Source organism: Sapajus apella, unplaced genomic scaffold (assembly GCF_009761245.1).
Source record: "Sapajus apella isolate SASKATOON/1434 unplaced genomic scaffold, GSC_monkey_1.0 scaffold99, whole genome shotgun sequence".
NCBI lineage: Eukaryota > Metazoa > Chordata > Mammalia > Primates > Cebidae > Sapajus > Sapajus apella.
The window spans coordinates 2,108,476-2,135,851 of NW_022437039.1; the positions used below are offsets into that span (position 1 = coordinate 2,108,476).

The 27,376-nt window shown below is 52.3% G+C and overlaps 2 protein-coding genes across 4 annotated transcripts in view; one reads left to right on the plus strand and one right to left on the minus strand.

The window, feature by feature from the left end:
• The window catches only part of CUNH16orf89 (chromosome unknown C16orf89 homolog), a 24,928-nt gene extending 15,156 nt beyond the window's left edge, over positions 1-9,772 (minus strand). For both annotated transcript variants that reach the window (XM_032258065.1, XM_032258064.1), the window contains exons 1-3: positions 9,337-9,772; positions 3,904-4,053; positions 1,034-1,184 (exon numbers count right to left, since the gene is read on the minus strand). In XM_032258065.1, the coding sequence (XP_032113956.1) occupies positions 1,034-1,184; positions 3,904-4,053; positions 9,337-9,544 (509 nt within the window). In that variant the 5' untranslated portion in view covers positions 9,545-9,772. The remainder of the gene's footprint in view (positions 1-1,033; positions 1,185-3,903; positions 4,054-9,336) is intronic.
• Positions 9,773-12,626: 2,854 nt separating this feature from the next.
• Positions 12,627-27,369, plus strand: ALG1 (ALG1 chitobiosyldiphosphodolichol beta-mannosyltransferase). 2 transcript variants are annotated; one of them, XM_032258062.1, is made up of 13 exons: positions 12,627-12,866; positions 13,719-13,796; positions 14,227-14,330; positions 16,526-16,674; positions 18,499-18,588; positions 19,265-19,375; positions 20,089-20,210; positions 20,593-20,631; positions 21,276-21,335; positions 22,490-22,600; positions 24,185-24,299; positions 25,726-25,801; positions 26,732-27,369. In XM_032258062.1, exons 1-13 carry the CDS (start codon positions 12,659-12,661, stop codon positions 26,861-26,863), a joined length of 1,395 nt encoding a protein of 464 aa, XP_032113953.1. In that variant the 5' UTR covers positions 12,627-12,658; the 3' UTR covers positions 26,864-27,369. The 2 variants fall into 2 exon arrangements, with proteins under 2 accessions (XP_032113953.1, XP_032113954.1); XM_032258063.1 differs by lacking the exon at positions 20,593-20,631.
• The last annotated feature ends 7 nt before the right edge of the window (positions 27,370-27,376 follow it).

Sequence of the window (27,376 nt, forward strand, 5' to 3'; positions counted from 1 at the left end):
GGTGAGGTGGCTCATGCCTATAATCCCAGCATTTTGGGAGGCTGAGGTGGGTGGATCACAAGGTCAAGAGATCTAGACCATCCTGGCCAACATGGTAAAACCCTGTCTCTACTAAAACTACAAAAATTAGCCAGCCGTGGTGGCTGGAGCCTGTAGTCCCAGCTACTTGGGAGGCTGAGGCAGGAGAATCACTTGAACCTGGGAGGTCGAGGCTGCAGTAAGCCGAGATCTTCCCACTACACCCCAGCCTGGCAACAGAGCGAGGCTCCTTCTCAAAAAAAAAAAAAAAAAAGCAGGGTCCCTGGCTGGGGCCAAGCCCTCTGTGAGCCCATCTGTGTCCCAGCCCAAGCATTGCTCTGAAGGAAGCTGAGAGGATGCGTCCCGGGCACCTGCTGCCCACTTTGTCCACAGGCACCTGCACCCAGGGCTGCCCTGGGGCCTTGCTTCAGGCCCACTCAGCACCCGGATAAAATGAGGAGCCCAGCTAGGCTCGGTCCTGCCTTCCCGGACCTGCAAGCTCACTGGGGATGGGGACAAGCCCACAGTCCAAATGCAAATTGCATCTGTGGCTATACAAGGTGCCGGAGAGGCCCTCACAGGAGGTCTGCTGTGTGCTGGGGTCAGAGGTAGGATGGGGTTTGGAGGTAGGGCAGACTTCCTGAGGCCTAGTGGGTGGGTAGGGGGAGCAAAGTCTTTAAATGGGAGGGAGCCTTGGAGAGTCTGAAAAGCAGCCTCTAGGGGGCTGTGGACTTGGAAGGGCGGAGAAGAACTGGGGCTTTGTCTGGGGACCTGGAGGTGGTGTGTTCAGCCATGGCTGCTGGAAGACCCGCTGTGGCATGGGAGACTAGTGGGCGGCTGGAGCAAGGGGGACCCCGCTGGCGTGGGAGAGGGCAGTGCCCGGCAGCTTCAGGGAGCTGTGCCCGGATCTGCACAAAGCCTTGGCTTCAGCCTGGCGGCTTGGAGAAGAACGAGTGGGACGGGACCAGCGGGGTGTGTTTGTGTTTCTGGCAGACAGGGCGGGTTCAGGGCCCACCCGGTTCCCAGCAGCTGCACCAGGCACATGTCGCTGCTGTCCTCCGAGAACGAGTCCTGGGGCTGGAGCGTGGGGTAGACCAAGGAGGCATTGGTGTGGGTCCAGGCACGTGGGAGCTTCCAAAACCCGGGCTGCAGGGTCGGCAGGAACTCTGGCAGAGAGGATAGGTAGGTGAGGCTGGGTGTGGTGTGGGGGCGACCCAGGAGCAGCGGGCCACCCACCCTAGTGCCCCCACCCATTCCTGCAGCCCTGCCTACTGGCAGGTGCAGCTCGGGGCTCTGAGCCCTGTCTGCTGGTCCCAGATTGGGTTTGAAAAACTCAAGAAAGCTCCTTTTGCTTATAAAACCCTTTTCCCGCTAATCATTAGGAACAGTGTTGGGACAGCTTTGACTAAACCCACTGCGTCCCGTGGAAGCTCCAGATAAGGGTTAGTTTCCCAGGCGCAGGGCTCACACCTGTCATCCCAGCACTTGGGGAGGCTGAGGAAGGAAGATCGCTTGAGACCCAGAGTTCAAGACCAGCCTAGGCAACATAGCAAGACTCTGTCTCTACAAAAATAAAAAATGTAGCCAGGTATGGTGGTGTGCATCTGGAGTCCCAGCTGAGGCGGGAAGATTGCTTGAGTCTAGAAGTTGGGGAATGCAGTGAGCTATGATCAGCTCTTTTTTTTTTGAGACAAAGAGTCTTGCTGTGTCTCCTAGGCTAGAGTGCGGTGGAGCAATCTCGGCTCACTGCAACCTCCGCCTCCTGGGTTCAAGTGATTCTGCTGCCTCAGCCTCCCAACTAGCTGGGACTACAGGCTCGTGCCAACACCCCCACTAATTTTTTTTTGTATTTTTAGTAGAGAGAGTGTTTCAGCCTTTGGGAGGCTGAGGTGGGCAGATCACTTGAGGTCAGGAGTTGGAGACCAGCCTGGCCAATGTATCGAAACCCCATCTCTACTAAAAATATAAAAATTAGCCTGGTGTGGTGGCACATGCCTGTAGTCCTGGCTACTGAGAGGCTGAGGCAGGAGGATCACTTGAATCCAGGAGGCAGAGGTTGCAGTGAGTCAAGATCGTGTCACTGTTCCCCAGTCTGGGTGACAGAGCAAGAGACTCTGTTGAAAAAAAAAAAGAGAAAGCAAGACTGTCTCTCAGAAAAAGAGAACACGTGGGGAGGTGATATTTGTAGCCTCCTTTGGTTGGGTGAGAAAGTGGAGCTCTTACAAAACGGATGCCCAGTGATAAGGCATCTTTAGGATGACATGGGCGGGAACAGTGTTAGGGACCAGGCCTGGGAGAGGGTGGCGGATCTCAACAGTGGAAAGGTGGGCCTGTACTGGGAAGGCCTGGGCTGTGTTCCCTGCGGCTGGGCTGCCGTGTGAGCACGAACCATGGCCTGGCTATCTCCACACTCACCCCACACATCCGATGGGCGCGGGGAGCAGAGGGGACGGGGTTGTAGCAGCATGATGGGCTGCTTATATGTGCCCCCCCTTGCCATCAAGGAACAGCTCAGACAGGCTTACAAGATGCGACCTTGTGTAGGGTCACTTGGGGCTGGGGAGGAGAGAGACACTCAGTGGTCATAAGGCATGAGAGAGATAAACCCCAATGTTTTGAGAAATAGAGCGTGGGGCTGAGCGCGCTGGCTCACGCCTGTAATCCTAGCACTTTGGGGGACTGAGGCAGGCGGATCACCTGATGTCAGGAATTCAAAACCAGCCTGGCCAGCATGGTGAAATCCCGTCTCTACAAAAAATATAGAGGAAAAATCAGCCATTACTATTCATGAAGGAAAATGCTTCCTGGGAGTCTCTCTGCCTCCTAATTAGCTGCAGAAGAAAAATTAGCTACTCTCCCCAGCTTGGGAGACAGAGCGAGACTTCGTCTCAAAATAAATAAATAAAAATTAAAAATAAAAAAATACAGTGCACAATAAATGTCATGTACTTGAATCATCCTGAAACCCTCCCCTCTACCTTGGTCCATGGAAAAACTGCCTTTTACAAAACCAGTCCCTGGTGTCAAAATGTTGGGGACCGCTGCAATGGGACTTTGACCCTGCCCACGGAGAGCTCATTGTTTAGAGAGAGACAGACGAGGAGGCCATTGCTGTTAGTCAAGGATGCTCAATTAGCAGGTGGTGGGCACCTGTAATCCCAGCTACTCAGAAAGCTGAGGCAGGAGAATCACTTGAACCAGGGAGGTGGAGGTTGCAGTGAGTTGAGATCGCACCACTGCACTCCAGCCTGGGTGACAGAGGGAGACTCTATCTCCCCCCCCAAAAAAAAAAAAAAAAAAATTGGCCGGGTGTGGTGGCTCACGCCTGTAATCCCAGCACTTTGGGAGGCCGAGATGGGCAGATCATGAGGTTAAGAGATTGAGGCCATCCTGGCCAACATGGTGAAACCCCGTCTCTACTAAAAATACAGAAAAATAGAGTGTGGACAACTTCAGGAATTTCTTCTGACATTTAATGTAATGTATTAAAATAATTTGGTGATAGAGGACTCTACTGTTTGCTGTGTAAAGGGTCAAATGACCTTTTAGACACTCTCCCCTCTGGGATAGCCCAGCACTGCCCAGCCCCTCTGCTCTGGTCTAGGACCAGGACCTCAAGCACGGGCATGTGCTGAAAGCGTGAGAGAAGACACCCTGCCTACTCTGCACCCCTCTGTGTGAGTGGGAGAGGCCATCAGACTCTGAAGTCAAGGATGACCACATGTCCCCAGGGCTCGTCTGTGGCTTGCTCGGCAGACAGGTCGAAGTTGATGACAGAGTGTCTCAGCCCAGCCTTGCCCTGGGAGAGCACATGCTGGGTTATTAAAGTCAATATCCCCAGAGTCGATATTCCAGAAGGAATGGGACATCCCTGTGGGTGCTCACCTCTTAGGTACTTGGGGTCACTCAGCTTGAGGTAGAGGAGGGACCTCTGGATGGCGTCCTCCAGCTTCTCCCCCAGTGCCCCCATGCGCAGGCTCACCGGCTGCAGCAGCGGCTCCTGGGCCCACTTCTCCTGAACGCTTTTTAGCTGCTCTGGAAGGGATCAGAGTGCATTCATTCTACCATTTGGAGTTGGTACTTTTTTTTTTTTTTTGCCTTGGGACAGGAAAAAATAATCCTCCAAGGTCTCATGCTTCCTGGGAGCCTCTCTGCCTCTTCCAGCACACAGCGGGGAAAGATTTGCTGAGCTGACTGGAAATGAGGTCAGAATGGGGTGATCTGGCAATGCGAATGGGTGTCGGAGTGGTAGAAGGGGGTGGCTGCGAGCTTGGTTTCTGGAGTCGGGCCTGGGTTCAAATCCTTGATACTTGAGGTCCAAATCCTTGAATCCCTGACTCAGATACTTTCATGTTGGATGACCAGAGAAAGTAACTGAATTTCTCTCCATCTCACTTTCTTCATCTGTAAAACGGGGATAAGGATAGCCTTTACTTCTTGGAGGGGGTTATGAGGATAGAGTGAGCGAACGTGCGGAGAGGACTTAGTCTTATCCACAGTGTAGAGAAAGCACTTAGTAAAGTTCAGCCATTACTATGCATTAAGGAGGCTTGGGGTCTGCTGTGCATGAGGAATAATGAGGGAAGGATTCAGGTTGTAGGGTGGAGAACCACTGTGTACAGGTGAGCAAGTTGTATACTGCACAATGGCAACACACATTCAGATCATGGGTTTGTGTACGTAGTAAGACAATTTCCCAGCAGATGGCTGTCAAGTGACTTCAGGAAGGAAGTACCTTCTTCTAATTCCCACAGGCGTACCCTGTGGGCTAGCAGTGGCTTTGATGAGGTGGGAGAGAATGGTGAAGATCCAGAGGTGGCCAGAAATTGACTGGGGAGACAGGACCCAGAGCATCCATGCAGGGCTGAGAGGGCGAGGGACGAGGTAGGGCAGCTGCCATCGGGTAGGAGCCTTGTTGGGGAGGATGGGCTAAGTTGAGAAGGATGCTGCAAGCGCCCTCTCCTCAGCCCCCTCCGTGGGCAAACCCGAAGGGGAGAAGTACAGCCTTGGGAATGCCAACAGGGAGCGGTCCCCTGTATGTCAGAGTGTCTCCTCCTGTGACTGCACTGGATCTACGAAGTCCGATATGACAGGAGTCTCCAGCACTCAGTCCAGCACTGGTCTAGGCTTGTTATGAATGGGGCTGCACAGCAGGAGGTGAGGAGTGGGTGGGTCTATAATTTACAGCCACTCCTGTCACTCGCTCTTGTTACTGCCTGAGCTCCGCCTCCTGTCAGTTCAGCTCTGGTTAGATTCTCACAGGGTTGCGAACCCTATTGTGAACTGCGTATGTGAGGGATCTAGGTTGCACACACCTTATGAGGATCTAATGTCCAGTGATCTGTCGTTGTCTCCCATTCCCCTAGACGGGATTATCTAGTTGTTGGAAAATAATCTCAGGGTTTCCACTAGTTCTATATTATGGCGAGTGTGGGTAAACCCCCACATGGGCGCTGAGGAAGGAGAGCTGGGCAGACCCCAGGCACAATTAGTGCCTGAAGTATAACTTACTGCTTGCTTATATCTAGCTTATATATATAATCTATATAATCATACTTAGTTCCATATAATCTTATATCTAGCTTATATATATAACCATACTTAGTTTTATGTAATCTTTCTATATAATCATGTAACGGATTGTAGTCGGAGCTGTACGACACATTTAATGCTGATTTATATAATCCTTCTATATAACCACATATTAGTTTGTAGTAGGAGGAATGCCTAGAGCAGTCACAGAGCAGATGCAGTCCATGGGACAACAGCCAGGCCAGGACAAGAACCAAAGACCCAGTGGTCGCGCCCCGCCTGAAAGGGCACACGCTGTGTGGCAGGCCAGGGCCTAGACGGCAGCACTCAGTACCCGCTGCATGGCCGGCTTGGAGCAAGAGTTATTGCCCCTGAAAAGGAGTGGCCGTACCTTGCACCCAGTTCTCGTGGAAGTAGGCCTCAGGCCTGAGACCCCCGAACAACCGAGGGAGACGAACCCCTCTGGCGTAATCGTGCCATGGCGGCTGTACCCCGTCAGCTTCTCTCGCTACTGTGCTGGCTCGAATCCTCCTCCTATAAGATACCTTAGGGAGGGCACACTGTCAGCTCCCACCGCATTGGGTTACAGCATCCTTCTACAGGAATCCTTTGAAGTCTCCGGCCCCCAGACAAGAACTGTTGCGCACGGCATCTGTTGCACACAGCTCACCTCCTTGCCTCGGTGGCCTAATGGGGGTGGACACCCTTTTTGTACACGACCCTCTACTACTGTGCACGGCACAGCCCCTACTGCGCATGGCCCACCTCTCTAACTAGCTGACCTAATGGGGCGGCCCCCTCACTTGGTACTCACGTGATTACGTATGCCCTATCACTAAGCCTATAGATGACCTCATCACGACCCTTCCCCCGTCTCGTACCTAATAAATACAGACAATTCTGGACATTCGGGGCCTCGCCTGTCTCTGCTTGTAAGTGGCGTGGCCCACTGAGCCCAGCTGTCATTTCCAGTCCTTCTGTGTCCTTTCTCTTTATTTCTCGGATCCTGCGACTCAACACAGCAATAGGGGATACCCCACGACCCTGTGGGGCTGTGGCCCTGTAGGCGAGTTGTATAATTATATGTTTTAATGTCATAACAATAAACATAAAGTGGGCTGGGCACGCTATCTCACACCTGTAATCCCAGCCCTTTGGGAGGCCGAGGCCGGCAGATCTCCTGAGGCCAGGAGTTCAAGACCCAGCCAGGCCAACATGGTAAAACCCTGTCTCTACCAAAAATACAAAAATTAGCCGGTTGTGGTGGCGGGCGCCTGTAGTCCCAGCTATTTGGGAGGCCGAGCAGGAGAATCTCTTGAACCCGGAGCTGGAGGTTGCAGTGAGCTGAGGCGGCGCCTGCACTGGGGCCTGGGTGACAGAGCGAGACTCTGTCTCAAAATAAACAAAAATTAAAAATAAAAAATAAAGTGCACAATAAATGTCATGTACTTGAATCATCCCAAAACCTTCCCCTCAGGTCCATGGAAAAATTGCCTTTTACAAAACCAGTCCCTGGTGTCAAAAAGGTTGGAGACCGCTGCAATGGGACGTCGACCCTACCCACGGAGAGCTTATTGTTTAGAGAGAGACAGACGAGGAGGCCGTTGCCGTCAGTCAAGGGTGCTCAATGCTTGGACAGATAGAAACGGTAATGGCTGACAAGTACTGAGCCCCGCGGGTAAGATGACACAGACACATAATCTCATGTGATATATGTGCATGATCACGTGATACTCCCATCCACCAGCTGAAGGATGAGGAAACCCAAACTCCACCAGAGCAGATAACTCAGTGCCATGCAGCCAGCTGGGGGAGATCCAGGATTGGAACCTGGGCAGACCGGTTCTGAAGCCCTGTTCTAGGCACTGGCACCGCCTTTGCTCTCTTTACGCAGAGTTCACTGTTGTGGTTGTGTTAAGCAGCTGAATTCCTGGGGAATCTGTTATGCAGCAAGACTATTGCAAGGGGAAGGGACAGTGGTTGTGGAACAGGCATGGGTGGAAAAGCTGGGCTCACTGTGACTGCAAGGAGAGAGGACCCTGGTCTGAGGTCAGGGTGGTGTGGCTTTCCCAGTGAACGCTACTCAGTCATGATTAAGAGAACCCCCTCCCTTCATTGATAAAAGAGGATAATAACAATGGGTGGAACCTCAGGGATGACGGGGAGAGGGCACTGAAGTACCCACGCAATGCGCCTGGGTTGTGCCCACGTGGAGCAGATACTAAGTGAACTCGCCTATGGAATGAGGAAAACAAATCACTCCTCTCCAACCTGTACGGTCAATTACCCATGGCAGGTGCCCAGGGAGAACCCAATTTGCAAGGCCACATCTCAGCCTTGGTGGGCCCCTTCCTCCATTAGAGACATTAGGTTGGGCACAGTGGCTCACCCCTCTAATCTCAGCACTTTAGGAAGCCAAGGCAGGAGGATTGCTTGAGGGCAGAAATTTGAGATCAGCCTGGGCAACATAGCAAGACTCTATCTCTACAAAAATTTTAAAAATTAGCTAGGTGTGGTGACGCATGCCTGTAATCCTAGCTACTCGGAAGGCTGAGGTGGGAGGGTCACTTGAGCCAGCAGCTGGAGGCTACAGGGGACTGTGATGGTGCCACTGCACTCCAGTCTGGGGGATGAGGATGCTGATGAATTTCTAGAGGAGCTATGCGACAGGGCTGGGTTAAATGAAGGGGACCCCGGGTATATCTCTGGCCTCACCCTAGTCCTGGCCAGGAGGGGAGGGAGCATGATCTCGGGGTTCTCCAGGATGCCACGTGGGGGACGAGGGGTGGGGAGAGGACACTTGGTGGGGGCATGTGGCTGCGAGGAAGCAGACTATCCCAGTGCCTCTCGTGCCACTTCTGAGTCCCGGCCAGGTGGAAAACTACTCTGGCAACACAAAGAGGGTGGTGTGGGGCGATGCCCACTGCCTGGCCTGGGAGCTGGGGCCAGCCCGGAGCCCTGCTGATACCAACCCGGGGTCTTTGTCACTTTGCTCAGGATGGCCTGCAAGGAGGGGCCCACAGCAACTCATGGTGTGTGTGTGTGCATTCGTGCATGCATGTGTGCTTGTGTGTGTGATGTGCGTGCATGCATGCTTGTGTGTGTGATGTGTGTGTGCATGCATGCGTGTTTGTGTGTCTGTGATGTATGTGTATGTGTGTGCATACATGCTTGTGTGTGTGTGATGTGCCTGTGTGTGTACGTGTGTGCATGCATGCCTGTGTGTGTGAAGTGCTTGTGTGTGTGTGTGTGAGATGTGCGCATGTGTGTGTTTGCCTTGGCCTGTCTCCAGCCCCCTTCTTGGGGATCTTATATCTCTGAAAGCTAAACAAACACTTGACTGTTTTTGCAGAACCTTTAGGAGGCTTTGGATGGAAGTGGAGGAAACGGGGCTGGAACCTGATCTTGAGGGTCGTCAGTTTTGTCCACAGCCACCTCACTCAAGCGGGGGGACCGTCCCACAAATATCCATTTATGGGGCACTCTCTCTACTCCCCTTGTTTGTAGTGTGTCAGGAGGGACTGTCAAATGGATTGTTTCCTTCTCAGAAAATGATAATTTCCAAATCCTTCCCCATGTTGCCTTTAAATCTTTCCTGCTTCTAAAAAATGTCATAACAGCTGGGCCACAGCCCCCAGGAAAAGCCAGCCCCCGACTTCCTCTCTCCTTATAGTTGAGACAGATTATTCTGGGGCCAGTGCCAAGTCTCAGGCATATAGAGCAGGGTGGAGGACAAAGCTGAGACTTAGCTTCCTAGTGTCCAGCCAGGGAAACAGGCTCACTCACCTTCCAGCACCCGGACCCCCACCATGCCATCCAGGTTGATTTGGGACAGCCTCTGCTCTAGGAAGACGGTGGCTCTCTCCAGCGCAGACAAGATCAGGCCCGCGATGGTGGCCTTAGCTTCGGCAGTGTCTAGTCCCGGCAGTGAGGAGGACCACAGCGGTGGCAGGGCCGTCAGTGAGAGCAGGAGCAGCAGCCCCGGGCTGGCCATGGCTGGGTTCTGCTCACAGCTGGTCACAGGCTCAGCACCCCAAGCTCTGGCCCAGCCCAGACCGCCTCTGCACGATCTCCTCCGCCTCCTCCCCACCTCCTCTGGCAGACCTGAAGACAAGTGGCCCGGCAGGGCTGCCAAGAAGCCTGGGGTGGCCGGTTCAAAGGGATCTGGGAAGGCTGGCTGCAGGGGGATGACGGTGAGGCAGCGGCGGGTAGGCCAGTCCCGGGCGTCGAGCCTGCTGTCCCTGTTATGCTGGGGAGAGGGGTGCCCACTCTGTCCTTCTTGGCCCTGATTCCCTAGGCTCACAGGCTAGATCTTTGATCTAGCAATTACAATTCAACCCAAAAATCCAAAAGCTCTGAAAGCAAAAAAACTTTTTTCTTTCTTTGTTTTTTGAAATAGGGTCTCATTCTCTTGCCCAGGCTGGAGTGCAGTGGTTTAATTACAGCTCACTGCAGCCTTGATCTCATGGGCTTAATAGATCTTCCTGCCTCAGCCTCCTGAATAGCTGGGACTACAGGCATGTGCCACCATGCGTGGCTAATTTTTGTATTTTTTTTTTTTTTTTTGAGATGGAGTTTCGCTCTGTTGCCCCCGGCTGGAGTGCAATGGTGAGGTCTTGGCTCACTGCAACATCTGCCTCCCGGGTTCAAGCAATTCTCTTGCCTCAGCCTCCTGAATAGCTGGGATTACAGGCACCCACCACCACGCTTGGCTAATGTTTGTGTTTTCAGTAGAGATGAGGTTTCACCATGTTGGCTAGGATGGTCTCAAACTCCTGACCTCGTGATCTGCCTGCCTCGGCCTCCCAAAGTGCTGGGATTGCAGGTGTGAGCCACTGCGCCAAGCCAATTTTTGTATTTTTTATAGAGATAGGGTTTCACTATGTTGCCCAGGCTGGTCTTGAACTCCTGGGCTCAAGTGATCCACCCTCCTCAGGCTCCCAAAGTGCTGGGATTACAGGCATGAGCCACCACACCCAGCCTTTGTTTTAAATAAATTTGAAGCAAACTCATTTGAGGGCACATCTGCGTTGACCAGCCTGGCCAACATAGTGACACCCCATCTCTACTGATAATACAAAATTTATCTGGGCATGGTGGCACATGCCTGTAATTCCAGCTACTTGGGAGGCTGAGGCAGGAGAATCACTTGAACCCAGGAGGTGGAGGTTACAGAGAACCAAGATCGTGCCACTGCACTCCAGCCTGGGAGACAGAGCGAGAGTCTGTCTCAAGAAAAAAAAAAATCGACACCTGCAGCAGGGCACAGTGGCTCACGTCTGTAATATCAGTACTTTGTGAGGATCACTTGAGGATAGGAGTTTGAGACCAGCCTGGCCAACATGGTGAAACCCGGTCTCTACTAAGAATACAAAAATTAGTCAGGCGTGGTGATGCAAGCCTGTAATCCCAGCTACTAGGGAGGCCAAGGCAGGAGAATCACTTGAACCTGGAAGGCAGAGGTTGCAGTGAGCTGCACTCCAGCCTGGGCGACAGAGTGACACTGTGTCTCAAAAAAAAAAGAAAAAAGAAGTTTGCAAAAAAAAAAAGTGCGCCGAGCCCTGAGCTGAGCCCAGGGACACTGGGGAGCCACATCCCCACCGGCTACCCTGCCCTTTGGGTGCTGCCTGTGGTCCTCAACAAGGGAGGAGCTGCTGTCTTGTCTGTTTGTTGAATGTGGTGGGTGGTGGCTCTGCAGATTCTGGGGCAGCTCCTAAATAGGGGCAATGGGGTATCATCCCCAGTGAGCTCTTGGTGTTGCTCTGCAAGGGACTGCTTTCAAAGAGAAAGGGCTGTGATATGATTTGGCTGTGTCCCCACCCAAATCTCATCTTGAATTCCCATGTGTTGTAGGAGGGACCCAGTAGGAGGTAACTCAGTCATGGGGTCAGGTCTTTCCTGTGCCATTCTCATGATAGTGAATCAGGCTCCCAAGACCTGATTGTTGTACAAGAAGTTTTCCTGCACAAGCTCTCTTTTTGCCTGCTGCCATCTATATAAGAGGGGACTTGCTCCTCTTTGCCTTCTGCCATGATGGTGAGGCCTCCCCAGCCATGTGCACCTGTAAGTCTATTAAACCTCTTTCTCTTGTAAATTGCCCAGTCTTGGGCATGTCTTTATCAGCAGCATGAAAATGGACTAACAACAGGCTGTCACAAAGACACTCATTAAACTCTTACTATGGCTACTTTGGGAGGTGAAATTGGAGGGTCATTGGGGAAATTTTCCTTCTAGCCATGGATACTTAAGCAAAATCATGATGGTGTTTACTTCCTTGTTTGTCCTTTCCCTTCTCTACCTTTTTGTGTTTGTTTTTGAGATGGAATCTCACTCTGTCGCCCAGGCTGGAGTGCAGTGGCGTGATATCTGCTCACTGCAACCTCCACCTCCCAGGTTCAAGCGATTCTCCTGCCTCAGCCCCCCAAGTAGCTGGGACTAGAGGCACGTGCCACCACACTGGCTAATTTTTTATTTTTAGTATAGAAGGGGTTTCATCATGTTGGCCAGGCTGGTCTCGAACTCCTGAGCTCAAGTGATCTGCCCGCCTCAGCCTCCCAAAGTGCAGGGATTATAAGCATCCCCTCTCTACCTTTTAAATGTTTTATTAAGTGTGATGTACACCCTGGAAAATGGGCAGGTACGATGCTGCTTGAGGTGCCGCCCCAAATGCAGCGCACCCACGTTACCAGCCCCTGACTTCTAACAGCAAGGACTGGCTTTTATTTACATAGACGTAACTCTACAGTTTGTATGTCAGCGTCTGGCTCCTTCCTCAGTGTTAGGATGAGAGTCACCCAAATTCTTGTCTCACCATATTTTGAAATTATTTTAGAGCCCTGTAGAGTTCTTACATCCCAATACAGTAACAGCTTTACTTTAGTCGGGGAAATACACTGGTGTGTAAGGAATCTGGTGTAAGTACGTGTGTCCTACTACTACTAGTTCTTGGACCCGAGGGGCTCCCCGGGGTTCCCCGGACCCCTCTTAGAGAACCACGTCCCCATCCCGCCTTTTCTCGGCCCACTTCGGACACTTGGTCTGCGACTGCGCACACCGAGCGCGCCCGCCAGCGGAAGCGAGGTCACGTGACTGCTGCGGCCCCGCCAAAATGGCGGCGTCCTGCTTCGTTCTGCTGGCGCTGTGTCTGCTGCTGCCGGTGCTGCTGCTGGGAGGATGGAAGCGCTGGCGGCGGGGGCGCGCGTCCCAGCACGTAGTGGCCGTGGTGCTGGGCGACGTGGGCCGCAGCCCCCGCATGCAGTACCACGTGCTGTCGTTGGCCAAGCACGGCTTCTCGGTGACCCTCCTGGGGTTCTGCAGTGAGTGCCCAAGGGTCTGGGAGGGAGGATGCTCAGCCTTTGACCCTCGGCTCCAACCGCCCCGGGGAGTCGAGGCGGAAGTGCTCCTTTTGTCGCCGCCTTTGGGCAGCTCTCCGGGATTGGACGAGCGGGTTTTACCCAGCCTTTCCTGGGCGGGTCTTTAGGTACAGTCGGCATTAATCTTGCCACGTGTCAGGACTGTGTTAAGTGAATCCATTGCGTGGTCTCACTTAATTCTAGCAAGTGGAACCCCGGTGCATGGGACTCCAGGGCCAGTGCTGGTAGCTGTGGCCGTGTGCAGCTGCCCTTGTCAGGCTTTGTCTGAGCTGACGAGCAGCATATCTCTCTCATTCCTCGTCCCTCTATGCAGAGCTTCATGTCCAGCTTTCCCCACAGTGTGCAGGGCAGGGATGTCTGCCCCTTCATTATTGTCCACGTCGGTATCTTGAGAGGGTAGCTCAACCCATCTCAGGGAGAAGTGGGTACAGCATTTGTTGCCTTTGATCCCCGTTTAAAGAGTCTGCTATCCCAGGGTGATGGGGTAGAGTGGGACTTCCTAGGGATCTCCCTGTGGTCGGAAAAGTCCACCATCCAGAGAATCTAGTTTAATTGAGCACCTGCTGTGTGCCAGGCATTGTGTTAAGTGAAGGTCGGTAAGATTCATGCCCTCTCTCTGTGAGCTTTCTAGAGGAATCTGAACAAGAATTGGCCACATTCTCAGTTCTGGCTAGTGAGGAACAGAGAGAGGTTTTGAAAAATCTTATTTTCCAAAATGATTCAGCCTGAGCTGGGAGATTATCAGACTTTAGATTGCTGCTTCTGGTACATTAAAGGGATCATTCTCCTTTTCAGACTCCAAACCCCATGATGAGCTCTTGCAGAACAACAGAATTCAGATTGTGGAGTTGACAGAACTTCAGTGTCTTGCAGGTAGGGTGCAGTCAACTCCAGATTCTTGCAAATCCATGGGTTGGGGGTGGGGGGTGTTTGTTTGAAAAGTCTTGCAGAGGCCAGGCATGGTGGCTCACTCCTGTAATCTCACCACTTAGGGAGGCTGAGGCAGGTGGATCACCTGAGGTCAGGAGTTCGAGACCAGCTTAACATGATGAAACCCTGTCTCTACTAAAAATACAAAACTTAGCCAGGTGTAGTGGCGGGTGCCTGTAATCCCAGCTACTCGGTAGGCTGAGTCAGGAAAATCGTTTGAACCTGGCAGGCGGAGGTTGCAGTGAGCTGAGATCATGCAATTGTACTCCAGCCTGGTCTACAGAGCAAGACTCTGTCTCAAAAAAAAGAAAAAAAAACTCTTGCAGATTCCCAGAAGCTCCTTTGGTAGTCACAGGTGTTTTCTGACTTGCAGTTGGGCCCCGAGTTTTGCAGTACGGACTGAAAGTTGTATTCCAGGCCGTGTACTTGCTGTGGAAGTTGATGTGGAGAGAGCCAGGTACCTACATCTTCCTCCAGGTGTGTATCAGCCTCTTCCTCCCTCTATCAGAACCATGTTAACAGTTTACTTTCCAGCTTTTAAAAACATGCACAGATTGGTAATATATTGCATATTCATACATGTGTGTGTGTGTGTATGTGTGTGTGTGTGTTGTGTGTGTAAATGTTTAAAGACATGAGCAGGAGTCTGTGGTGTCTATTGATGGCACCTATCCATGCTCTCTGTGTCATTACAGATAGAGTCTTACATTATACTGACGGTGTATCCATGTGTTTTCCATGTATTAACTCATTTAGTCCTCACAGTAACCCTAGGAAGTATTACGTTTAGGTAATACAAGAACTTGTTTCTTAAGGCTGTTCTTATTTAGACTAGAAAACCTAGACTGGAAAGGTTCTGTAAGTAGCCCATTGCCATACAGGTAGGAAGTGGTGGAATCAGGATTTGAACCTAGGTAGTCAGTCTGGTTTTACAGTTATACTTGTAACCTCTTCCCTTTATCACTTTTTTTTTGAGATGGAGTCTCACTCCATCTGTATTACCAGGCTGGAGTGCAGTGGTACAATCTCAGCTCACTGCAGCTTCTGCCTGCCAGTTTCAGGCAATGCTCCTGCCTCAGTCTCCTGAGTAGCTGGGACTATAGGTGTGCACCACCATGCCTGGCTAATTTTTTGTATTTTTAGTAGAGATGGGGTTTCACCATGGTGGCCAGGCTGGTCTCAAACTCCTGACCGCGTGATCCGCCTCCCTTGGCCTCCCAAAAGCACTGGGATTACAGGCCTGAGCCACCGCGCCTGGCCACCACAAAAATTTTTTTTTTTTAAGAAGAGCTAGACTCCGTCTCAGAAAAAAAAAAAAAAAAAAAAAAATTCTAGCTGAAGGAAGAATACCTCTTTTTAAAAAAAATTTTTTAAAGCATTTTTTAACATACAGAAGCAGGTTTCTCTTTTGTTTATTTATTGATTTATTTTTTATTTTTCCTGAGACAGAGTCTCCGTTGCCATTGACAGGCTGGAGTGTAGTGGTGCGATCTCAGCTCATTGCACCCTCTGCCTCCTGGGTTCAAGTGATTCTCCTGCCTTAGCCTTCTGGGTAGCTGGGATTACAGGCACCCATGACCACGCCTGGCTAATTTTTTTTTTTTTTTTTTAAAGTAGAGATAGGGTTTCGTTGTGTTGGCCAGGCTGATCTTGAACTCCTAACCTCAGGTGATATACCTGCCTCAGCCTCCCAAAGTGCTGGGGTTACAGGCATGAGCCACTGCGCCCGCACCTTCCTGTTTTAATAGGCAGCATTGAATTCCAGTATGTGATGTTTCATACTGGATGTATTTAGTCTCATGTTAATGGATACTCAGATTCTTCCTGATTTTGTTTTGAGTTTTACAAATAGTGCAGCTCCAAGCAGAGCACACTGAGCATATGCCTTTCTCGTAAGTCCAGTTTCTTTCTTAGGGTAAATTCCTAGCAGTGGAGTTGCTCTTGTACATACAATTAAAGTTGATGCATTTAAAAAATGTGTATGTTACTGGATAGCTTTAGAGTAAGGTTGGGCCAGTTTGTCCCCTGCTGAGTGGAGGCGCCTCTTCTCCCGCATGCTTCCCATCACCAGATGCTGTTAGGCTTTTTTGGAATTTGCATTCCGACAGGTGAAAAATGGCATCTCTTTGTTCTGTTTTTTGCCTCCTTGATTATTGATGATCTTGGTCTTTTCAGGTTGGTTAGTTCTGTTTGCTTGTTTGTTTGTTTAGAGACAGAGTCTAGCTCTGTCACCCAGGCTGGAGTGCAGTGGCACAATCATAGCTTAACCGCAGCCTCATCCTCCTGGGCTCAGGCGATCCTTCCTCCTCAGCCTCCTGAGTAGCTGGGGTTCCTGGCGTGTCCCACCACACTTGGCTGATTTTTAAATTTTTTATAGAGATGGGGTCTCACTGTGTTGCTCAAGCTGGTCTTGAACTCCTGGGCTTAAATGATCCTCCTGCCTTGGCCTCCCAAAGTGTTGGGATTACAGGCATTAGCCTTGGAGCCTGGGCCACTGTTTCTTTTATGACTTTTTACACGTATTTTGATGATGGAGAGGGCCTTTCTTCTGTTGTTATCAAGAGCTCTGTAAAGATCATAGACTCATCACCATGTGTGTTGTGACTGTCTTCACTTGGTTTACTGCCCACTGTGGTCTGATTTCCTCCTCTTCATGGGTCTGTGTTTCCTAGAACCCCCCAGGGCTGCCTGGCATTGCCGTCTGCTGGTTTGTAGGCTGCCTTTGTGGAAGCAAACTCGTCATTGACTGGCACAACTATGGCTACTCCATCATGGGTCTGGTCCATGGCCCCAACCACCCCCTCGTTCTGCTGGCCAAGTGGTGAGAGTCTGGGAAGTGGGTAGAATACTGTCCCCAAACCCCTCAAGGATGAGTGAGAAGAAGGGTCATTGTGGGCCTCTGGAAGCTAGTTCCTGTGTGCTCTGCAGGAGGCGCGGCAAGGCTGGTGGATCCGGCTAGATGCTGGTTCCAAGGGATAGAAACAGGCCTCAGCAAAGGACCACGCTTTTTGGTCCATGGAATGGAAATGTTCAGGGAAATGGTTTTGAGCTAAGCAGTGTCACTGGGACCCAGCTCAAGTCTGTCTCCACACTCCCTTCTGGAGGAGGTGGTTCCTGAGCTCTCCTAGCTCTCGTCTCCACCCATGCCCATTGGGGAGGGCAGCCCTCTCTGATTGGCTCATGTAGGCTACCTGCCTTCCTCTGATCTGCCTTTTGAGGCTGGGCTTGGGGCAAATGCTGCAGCAAAAGATCTGGGTCTCAGGAGCATCCATATCCCATGGACAGAGGGTATCTGAGGGCCGATCCCCAAATTAAAACCCAGGGCTGCTGTTGGAAGTGGGCCACAGTTGCTGTAGCCTATGAGACAGGGAGGGAAGAAGGCAGCGGTGGGACGTGGAGCTGGGAAGGTCGTCTGCTGTACTTTGAGCCCGAATATAACATCTGCCTTGATCTGCATGCCCAGCCTCCGTGTGTACTTCCAGCCTTGGGCCATTGGCTGGCTTTGCCTTTGCCCTGATGAGTTTGTTCACTGGCAGTGCTGACAGCAACAGCAAACAATCATTGAGCACCTGCTGCATGCCAAGCCCTTTTTGCATTTTACCCTGTTCAATCTCCCTGCACTTCAGGAGGGTGTACCTTTTACAAGTCAGGAAACTGAGGCTGAGAATGATGACGCCTCTTGCCACACAGCTAGGCGTGAGGACCAAAGTGTCGTCCCAGGCACCCCCATTTCCGAGATTTCTCTGCATCTTGAGAGAGGAACAGGCCCTGATTCCCCGGTGGCATTAAATAACCCAGAATCGTTCATTCCCTGTTCTGGCTCTGCCCTGCGATCAGGGCTCAGTCTCAATTAGGAGTGAGTGTGTACAACGTTCACTGAATCCCTTTGCCCCACGTTGAGAGCAGGCTGTGGCCTTACACCCTTTGCAGTGGGAGGTCAGGGTGGCGGAGATCCAATAGTCAGGCCTTTATTTTATTTCTTCCTTTTACAGCAAGAGAGAGGATGTTCACTTTGGCAGAGATACACAGTTTCCTTTTATTTATTTTTTTAAATTTGTATTTGTTTATTTATTTTTTTGAGACAGTCTCGCTCTGTTGCCAAGGCTGGAGTGCAGTTTCCTTTTGAAGTGATTGCATTGGCCGGGCACAGTGGCTCGGGCCTGTAATCCCAGCATTTTGGGAGGCCAACGTGGGCGGCTCACCTGAAGTTGGGAGTTTGAGGCCAACGTGACCAATATGGAGAAACCCCATCTCTACTAAAATACAAAATTAGCCGGGCATGGTGGTGGTTGCCTGTAATCCCTGCTACTCGGGAGGCTGAGACAGGAGAATTGCTTGAACCCAGGAGGTGGAGGTTGCAGTGAGCCGAGATGGTGCCACTGCACTCTAGCCTGGGTGACAGTGAGACTCCATCTCAAAAATAAAATAAAAATAAAATGTAAAGTGATTATATTTAAGATGACAAGTGACACAACATAAAGAAGGGTGTTTACAGTGTAAAGAAAGAACACTGGCACAGGTGTGGCTCAGGGAGCTCAGACTCTCGCTGCTTTGTGGCTTTTCTGTGTTGAGGGGTGTAGAGTCACACCGTGGTTGTAGTGGAGGTCTGTCTAGGGTTCTGCTGACTGCTGATTCATCTTTTCAGGTATGAGAGGTTTTTTGGGCGCCTCTCCCACCTGAACCTGTGTGTTACCAATGCCATGCGGGAAGACCTGGCAGAGAACTGGCACATCAGGTACCACGGCCTGGGGTGATGGCAGCCTGGGAGAGGTGCAGGGCCCCTGAATGGCTGCAGTGAGAGCTGTCTTGTCTGCTGTGTCATGCTGGTGAGGTAGTTTAAAATGCTGAGGGCTGGGCGAGCACAGTGGCCTACCCCTATAATCCCGTCACTTTGGGAGGCCGAGGCAGGCAGATCACAAGGTCAGGAGTTCGAGACCAGCCTGGCTAACATGGTGAAACCCTGTCTCTACTAAAATAGAAAAATTAGCTGGGTGTGGTAGTGGGCGCCTGTAGCCCCAGCTACTCGGCAGGCTGAGGCAGGAGAATTGCTTGAACCTGGGAAGTGGCGGTTGTGGTGAGCCGAACTGCACTCCAGCCTGGGCAGAGAGCAAGACTCGGTCTCAAAAAAAAAAACCAAAGAAACACTGAGGGGCTGGGAGGTGGTCCCTGGTGTTTGAGGAAGCTGGGGGAAGAGGGGGCAGAGTTTCTACTCTTCCAGCCCCCCAGGGGGTGTCCAGGCAGTTATGGGCCTAGGACGTCTCTCTGTGCATTCCCAAATAATTGCAAAGCTGCTTCTTTTCATCGTCTGAGACTTGGATTCCCCAAGCATCCTTTTCCTGGATCGTGTGGGTCCTCTATTCCTGAGGTATTTCTTCTGCCCTCCCAGTAGCTCTGCTGTGATTTCATTGCAGGGCCGTGACCGTCTATGACAAGCCAGCATCTTTCTTTAAAGAGACGCCTCTGGACGTGCAGCACCGGCTCTTCATGAAGCTGGGGGGCTCGCACTCTCCGTTCAGGGCCCGGTAGGCCTCCCACCCTCAGCTGCCCCTGCCCTGGCCTCTCCCCTTCTCACTGCAGACCTGGGAACCCACTCACCCAGGGGTTGGCCTGAGGCCACAGGCCGGTCGCCTGCTTTTGTACATCAAGTTTCATTGGGACACAACACACTCATTCCCTTCTGAGTTGTCTACAGCCACCTTTGAGCTACAGCAGCAGGGCTGGGTTTTGCAACAGAGAAGCTGTGTCCCTCAAAGCCTAAGCATTTACTCTCTGGCCCTTTAAGAAATGTTTGTTGACTCCTGCACTGTCTTACTCTCCAGCCAGTTGGTTTCCAGGCCTGTGGCAGGATCTGTGGACCTGTGTGTCCCCTGGGGTGTCTCGTGGGGCTAAGGAGGGGACCTTTGTGCAGGTCCACACACCCTGTCTTGTGCCCCTGGGTAAGCTGGGGTGGTGTTGGAAGGGCATCACAGCACCTCATCTGAAGTTGAGGGGACGGTAAGACAGTAGCCCCCATGGAGAAGAGTCAGTCTTGTTTGCCGTTGTAACCTTAGCACCCAGCAGCAATATCAGAGAAAGCAAGCCTAGGCCTCGGGTGGCAGGGGTGGTCTGGTGCTGCTGATGTGGCCGGGCACCCCAACCTTTGGGAGCCTGCAGGCCTTGCCATGGCAGGAGATGCCTGTCCTGGGCCCTGGGCCTGCTCTGTGGCCTCTCACGGGCTTCTTTTCTGCTCCTTCAGCTCAGAACCTGAGGACCCAGCCATGGAGCGGTCGGCCTTCACAGAGTGGGATGCTGGCAGCGGGCTGGTGACACGTCTCCGCAGGCGGCCAGCTCTGCTGGTCAGCAGCACAAGCTGGACAGGTCTGCACGAGCCCCGGGGCCCTTGGGGTTGGTGTGATGGGCACCTGGCTAGGCTGTTTTCCTCACCCCTGCCGGTCTTGCATGCCCCCTGGTCCCTACCCTGGTCTCAATGAGAAGGGGAGGGCTTGTGAGCTGGAAGGGGGGTGTCTAGAAAAGGCCCCTGAAATAGGGGAGGGACAGCAGGGGGTGGGGAGTTGGGGAGAGATAGCATAGGGAGAAATCCCAGATACAGGTGATGGGGAGGAAGGCAGCAAATCACAATGCCATGTGTGTACCTATGCAACAGTCTTGCATGTTCTTTACATGTACCCCTAAACCTAAAATGCAATAAAAAAAAAAAAGAAAAAGAAAAGGTCCCTGACATTCAGTTCTCTTCTCGTAGAGGATGAAGACTTCTCCATCCTGCTGGCAGCTTTAGAAAGTAGGTGTGTGGCTGTGGTGAGGAGCTCTGGGCTTGTTGGGGCCACTGAGCTGTGAGCTGCTTGCCCCGCCTGCAGCGTGCTCCTGCCCCGGGCCACTGGGTGGGCCAGCCTGGGGACAGCAGGGGTGGTGGAGGTGTGGGCGTCTCTGAATCCCGGGTTGGGTTATTGAGTGACCAGGCCCTCAGGCTGAAATGCCACCTCCGGGAGAGCATCGCAGAGAGGGCAGTGGCCTCCCCACCAGAGCAGTGCCCTTTCCCCACCTGACCAGATGACCCTGGCTGCTATTTATTTAAAAAATGTTTTTTGATGGAAGTGGTGGCTCACACCTGTAATCCCAGAACTCTGGGAGGCTGAGGCGGGTAGATCACCTGAGGTCAGGAGTTTGAGACCAGCCTGGCCAACATGCCAAAACCCCGTCTCTACTAAAAATACAAAATTAGCCAGGTATGGTGGTGGGTACCTGTACTTCCAGCTACTTGGGAGGCTGAGGCAAGAGAATCACTTGAACCTGGGAGGCAGAGGTTTCAGTGAGCCGAGACCGTGCCACTGCAGTCCAGCCTGGGCGACAGAGCGGGACTGTCAAAAAAAAAAAAAAAATTTCTATCAGAAATTCCATATAGAATTGTTTATTTTTTTAATACAGAGTTTGAACAACTGACTCTTGATGGACACAACCTTCCTTCTCTCGTCTGTGTGATAACAGGTACCACTTGGGACCCTGGGTGTCTGGTTGGGGGATGGCACAGGGGGAGGGGCACGCAGCCTTTACCATGTGCTTCCCGAGACCTTGCCTCCCTAGTCCTCACTGCAGCTCTCTGCCATAGGGTCTTAAATTGCTTGATGTGGGGGAAGCTGAGGCTCAGAGGCTTTCGAAGAAGGGCAGGGAACCTAGATTTGAATTTGGAGATACCAAGCTTTCTACTTTTTCACTAGCTTCCAAGCGTCTTTTTGTTGTTGTTGTTCTTACTTAATTGGTATCTTTTTTTTTTTTTTTTTGAGATAGAGTCCCACTCTGTCTCCCAGGCTGGAGTGCAGTCACGAAATCTCGGCTCACTGCAGCCTCCGCCTTCTGCATTCAAGTGAATATCGTGTCTCAGCCTCCTGAGTAGCTGAGATTACAGGCGTGTGCCATCACACCTGGCTAATGTTTGTATTTTTAGTGGAGACAGGGTTTCACCAGGTTGGCCAGGCTGGCCTCAAACTGCTGACCTCAGGTGATCCACCCTCATCGGCCTCCCAATGTGCTGGGATTACAGGCGCGAACCACTGCACCTGGCCATGTCACTGGTGTCCTAAGCATCTTTTAATTTTTCAAATGGAAGAGCCCCTGTCTCACAGTTACTGCTTCTGATCCCTTCCAAGGTAACTCTGTGAGGAGTGAAAGAAGCAGAATCTGTGCGGGAGGAGGTGGGTCTGGGGCAGCTGCTGGTCCTGCTGTCCTCCCTCCCCTGCTCTCTGGGCTCCCAGGGGCGGCCGGGAACCCATGCCATGTGCTCTGGGGGCTGTGGCAGGGCAGGGGCCGTCCTCATGTCCCCTGTGTATAACACAGACAAAAGCCCGGGTCCACCTAATGGGTGCTCCAGTGCCAGGCCAGAGCTTCCCCCGCCATGTTTGCAGCCTGAGGCCAGCTGGCTGCAGGTGGAGGGCTGCGCCTCAGGTGTCAGGGTGCACACCCCTGCGGGTCTTGGGGCTCCTGCATTGCTTCTGGAATGCCCTGGATGGGGCCTGACTAGAGCTGCCGAGGGGTGGGGCTTCTAGGAAAGGGGTCCCTCACTCCTAGGGGGAGTGTCTTGGGCCTGGGGCCATGTGGCAGGGACAGAAACGGGTCCATGGCAATGTATGTTCTTTACTGTGAAGGCAAAGGGCCGCTGAGGGAGTATTACAGCTGCCTTATCCGCCAGAAGCGTTTCCAGAACATCCAGGTCTGCACCCCCTGGCTGGAAGCCGAGGACTACCCCCTGCTTCTAGGTGAGAGGCCGGCAGGAGGCTCAGGGAGGAGGTGGGGCCTTAAGGGTGCGGAACAGGTGTGGGCAGGTAGACTTTGTCTGAAAAGGTTACTCTGGAAGCCCACCTGGGGACAGGGACAGGGGCCTGGCCTGCTGCTGAGACCTCTGGCTGAACTCCCTGGAGGAGGCTACTTCCTGGTGTGCCAGCCCCTCCCTGCCAGGTGGCCTCAGAGGCTGTTTACCAAGGGGCTTGAGGAGGCCTCCCCCTTTCAGCCTGCCATGTCCTCCATTCAGTCCTCTTCCTTCCCGCAGGAGGGCTGGGCCTGGGGCTGGGGCCACTGTTGCCCAGGTGTGGGTGGGCAATGGCTTTGGGAGGTACAGGGACGATGTGTCAAACAGCATTGCCTCTCCTGGTGAGATGGTTCTCCCTCGCCTCTGTCTCTTTACCTGTTGATTTCTCCGAGGCAGGAATCGTGGCTTGGTCCGGGTGTGTCTGTAGAGCCGAGCCGCATCTTCCAGCCTGGAGTGAGCAGAGCAGTCAGGAGCTGAGGGCCTTTGCCTGGCAGGACTCTCTAGCCAGTCGTTTTCTTTTTTTTTTTTTTAAACAGAGTCTCGCTCTGTTGCCCAGGCTGGAGTGCAATGGCACGATCTTGGCTCACTGCAACCTCCGCCTTCCTTGGTTCAAGCTATTCTCCAGCCTCAGCTTCCTGAGTAGCTGGGATTACAGGTGCCTGCCATGAGCCTCGGCTAATTTTATATTTTTTTAGTAGAGATGGGGTTTCCCGATGCTGGCCAGGCTAGTCTTGCACTCCTGACCTCAAGTGATCTGCCTGCCTCAGCCTCCCAAAGTGCTGGGATTACAGCTGTGAGCCCCCGGTCCTGGCCTGTTATTGTTATGGTAAAAAATATAACAACATTTGTTGTTTTAACCATTTTTAAGTGTACAGCTCAGTGGCATTCACTATGTTTGCAGTATTGTGCAGCCATCACCCACCATTCCGGGTCCAGAACCTTCCCATTACCCCGAACAAACTCTGTATCCATTAAGCAGTAACTGCCAGGAGCTCTTTTAACATAAGTTGTGTGGCCGGGCATGGTGGCTCGTGCCTGGAATCCCGGCACCTGGGGAAGCCGAGCGGGTGGATCACCTGAGGTCAGGAGTTGGAGACCAGCCTGGCCAATGTGGTGAAACCCTGCCTCTACTAAAAATACAAAAATTAGCTGGGTGTGGTGGCGGGCCCCTGTAATCCCAGTTACTCGGGAGGCTGAGGCAGGAGAATCGCTTGAACTCGGAAGGTGGAGGTTGCAGTGAGCTGAGATTGCGCCATTGCACTCCAGCCTGGGTCGCACAGCGAGACTCTTGTCTCAAAAAAAAAAAAAAAAACCCGCAAATTGTGATTATGTAGAAAATGTGAGTCAACTTATGTTTTCAGATGTCCCAGCCAGGTTGTGTGGCTGCTTGGCCAGCTTAAGCCACTTGTGTTTGGGGCTGTCGGGGGCCTTATCTGATTTTCGCTCCCCTCAGGGGGTGTCACCTCACGGTGCTGGGAGGATTTGTGTTCCTAGGGCAGAGGCCAGCGCTCTGACCGCCCCTCTTGCCTAGCAGGCTCGGCAGACCTGGGTGTCTGTCTGCACACGTCCTCCAGTGGCCTGGACCTGCCCATGAAGGTGGTGGACATGTTCGGGTGCTGTCTGCCGGTGTGTGCGGTGAACTTCAAGTGGTAGGAGCACCCGAATCTTTCTGAGGATAGATTCGGCAGATTCGCCGCTCAGGGGAACCAATGCAGAATGAGCTGCCCACAGCGAGGCACTGCCCCTCGGTCAGTCCAGCACAGACGGGCGGTCATGACCAGGAGGCCGTGCGGTTACTGGGGTTGGGCTGAGCCTCATTGAAATAGTTGGCTTCCATGTAGACCTCATGTTATATTTAGGTTGGTGCAAAAGTAATCGAGGTTTTTCCCATTAAAAATGGCAATTACTGGCCAGGTGTAGTGGTGTGCACCTGTAGTCCCAGCTACTCAGAAGGCTGAGGCAGGAGAATTGCTTGAACCTGGGAGACGGAGGTTGCAGTGAGCTGAGATCGTGCTAATGCACTCCAGCCTGGAGACAGAGCAAGACTCCATCTCAAAAAATTAAAAAAAAAGGCAATTACTGTCCAGGTGCAGGGGCTCATGCCTGTAATCCCAGCACTTTGGGAGGCTGAGGATGAGGTCAGGAGATCAAGAGCATCCTAGCCAACATGGTGAAACCCCGTCTCTACTAAAATACAAAAAATTAGCTGAATATGGTGGTATGCTCCTGTAGTACCAGCTACTCAGGAGGTTAAGGCAGGGGAATCGCTTGAACCTGGGATGGGGAGGTGGAGATTGCAGTGAGCTGAAATTGCACCACTGGGCTCCATCCAGCCTGGTGACAGAGCCAGACTCCATCTTACCAAAAAAAAAAGGTAATTATTTTTGCACCAACCTAATATGAAGAAAAGCATCTTCAATACTAGACGTCCACTTAGGGCTTTTGCTCCTAGAGTATAATTGGCTGGAATTGCCTGCAAGCTGACATGGTTTCCTTTTTTTCTTTCTCTTTCCCCATGTCCCTTTTGGCCAAGCTCACTCAGTTAAATGAGTGTGATGCTGTGGCCTCCCTCACCCAGCACAGGTGGGTGTTAGGGAAGAGTGGCGTTAGATTCTAGAAGCAGTAGCCCCAGTGCAAGCCAGCCCCTGGACGGGATTAAGGGATGTGAGCCCCTCGTGTGAGCTAAGCTCAGGGAATGTCGGGATCAAACCTAGTGCCCGAGAAAAGTCATCTTTTATGTGCTGAGCACATCCCCCGCGGGTTGCCTTTTTATGAACATGGAGTTAAGAAAAAAATGCAAAAATAATTCTGAAGTCCTTGAAGAGCATACAGGACAGAAGGTGCAAACCCTCTCTTAAGGCCCCCTCCTCAAATTGGTGCACATTTTGATGTGCACCCTCCCAGGCCTTTATACCCTTCAGATGCCAGATCTCAGAATCAGCTCCAGGAAACCAACCCTCCCTTCCAGCCCCTAGCCTGGGCTGGGTGTGGGGTGGGGTAGGAGCCCAGGTGGGCACCCTGGGGGCCTGGTGTCTTCTCCAGGCGGCTCTCAGACCCCCTTGGTTCTCTCTGCAGTTTACATGAGCTGGTGAAACATGATGAAAACGGCCTGATCTTCGAGAACTCAGAGGAACTGGCAGCTCAGCTGCAGGTAGCCTTCCTGATACCTGCTTCCCGAAGCCAGGGTGGGACCATGTGGGGAAGAAAAGCCAGGGAGGGAGCAGAGGTCACACAGGCCCGCCTACTGTGCTGTGCTGTTTCAGTACAGTAGGCTTGGGAGAGTTAGGACACACCCCTGTCTGCCCTCTGTTTACAAGAGCTGATACTACACAAATGATGCTGGAGTTGGGTGGGCTGGGTTGCAGTTTAGGAAGTGATCAGGATCAGGGAGGTGGGTGGGTGAAGGGAGCTTCTGGGACCAGCCTTGAAAGATGTGTGAGATTCTGCACAGGATACTTGTTTCTTATTGCAAAAAGTAATACATCATCATTCTTGACAACAGAATGATTGGCAGGCTTTTTCTGTAAAGGTTGGAAGTCTTTTACGTTAGGATCCCCAGTCTCCGTCAGAACCATGGGACTCTGTTGTGGTGTGAAAGCAGCCGCAGACCATCTGTAGATGAAGGGGTGTGGCTTTGTTCCAATAAAACTTTATTTACAAACACAGGTGTGGGCCGCATTTGGCCTACAGGCTGTAGTATTTTGTGATCCTTGATTTAGGCAGTTTAGCAAGGCTGAAAAGAATACCGACATCCCCTCCTTACTCACAGATGGGTGGGACTGTGTTGGCCAAAGGCCGAAAGGAGGGTGCTCGCAGGGGAGGGCACAGAATGTAGAGGCTGGGAGGTGCTCCAGGACACCGAGTGTGGGAAAGTGGGACATGTGGGGAAGTTTCCAGAAAGCGCGGTGTCAAGCTGTAGACAGAGCACTGCTGGGGCGTGAAGGACCTTGAGTCAGGGTGAGGGAATTAGGGACTTGGGAGGGAGTGTTGCTGGGTCGGGAACCTGGGGTCAGCCAGACGGTGACGTGGGATGGGGTGGGGACAGGCGATGAGGTAAGTTCTGCTCTTCTTTTTTCTGCAGATGCTTTTCTCAAACTTTCCTGATCCTGCGGGCAAACTAAACCAGTTCCGGAAGAACTTGCAGGAGTCAGAGCAGCTCCGATGGGATGAGAGCTGGGTGCAGACTGTGCTCCCTTTGGTTACAGACATATGACCCTTGGGCCAGAGGCTAAAACCCCACAACCCCTGCCGCCCTCCCTGCAGCTGCTTCCGAGTCTCAGGCAAACCCTTTCGAGCAGCGCCTCCCAGTGGTCAGAAGCTGAAATGACGGCAGTTTGGTGAATGAAGGGGTTCCGTGGCCCAGGAAGCTGTGGTCGGCCCTGATTTTTGGAGGCTCAGAAACACTTCCTCTCTTCTGCTCTTCATGTCCCATGCTCCTGCTAGCTGCTAGCGTGTTCCTGTTCTGTGACTTCCCCGTGACCTCTGCAGTACTCCTCGTCCTGCGTTTGGTCTCCAGGTGTCGCCTTTCTGCCTTCTGCTGTGTTCCTAACATCTTGATTCCTGTCTTGAAAACAAGCACCCACTGCACGGTAAGCCCAGAGATGTGGCAGCTACTGCAGGCCTGGCTTTGTGAGGAACTGAGTGTCCACATCGGGGGACATCATACTTGATACACACGTCTTTATTTGCACAAAGAAAATGCTTTTCTTGGAGCCAGAATTTTCAT

What these genes read in the sequence shown, in the direction of transcription:
- ALG1 (XM_032258062.1), top strand. Translation starts at nt 12,659, where the DNA reads ATGGCGGCGTCCTGCTTCGTTCTGCTGGCGCTGTGTCTGCTGCTGCCG. An exon ending in CTCGTTCTGCTGGCCAAGTG is followed by an intron (nt 16,675 to 18,498) that starts GTGAGAGTCTGG and finishes TCATCTTTTCAG; the next exon opens with GTATGAGAGGTTTTTTGGGC. An exon ending in TGTGCGGTGAACTTCAAGTG is followed by an intron (nt 24,300 to 25,725) that starts GTAGGAGCACCC and finishes TTCTCTCTGCAG; the next exon opens with TTTACATGAGCTGGTGAAAC.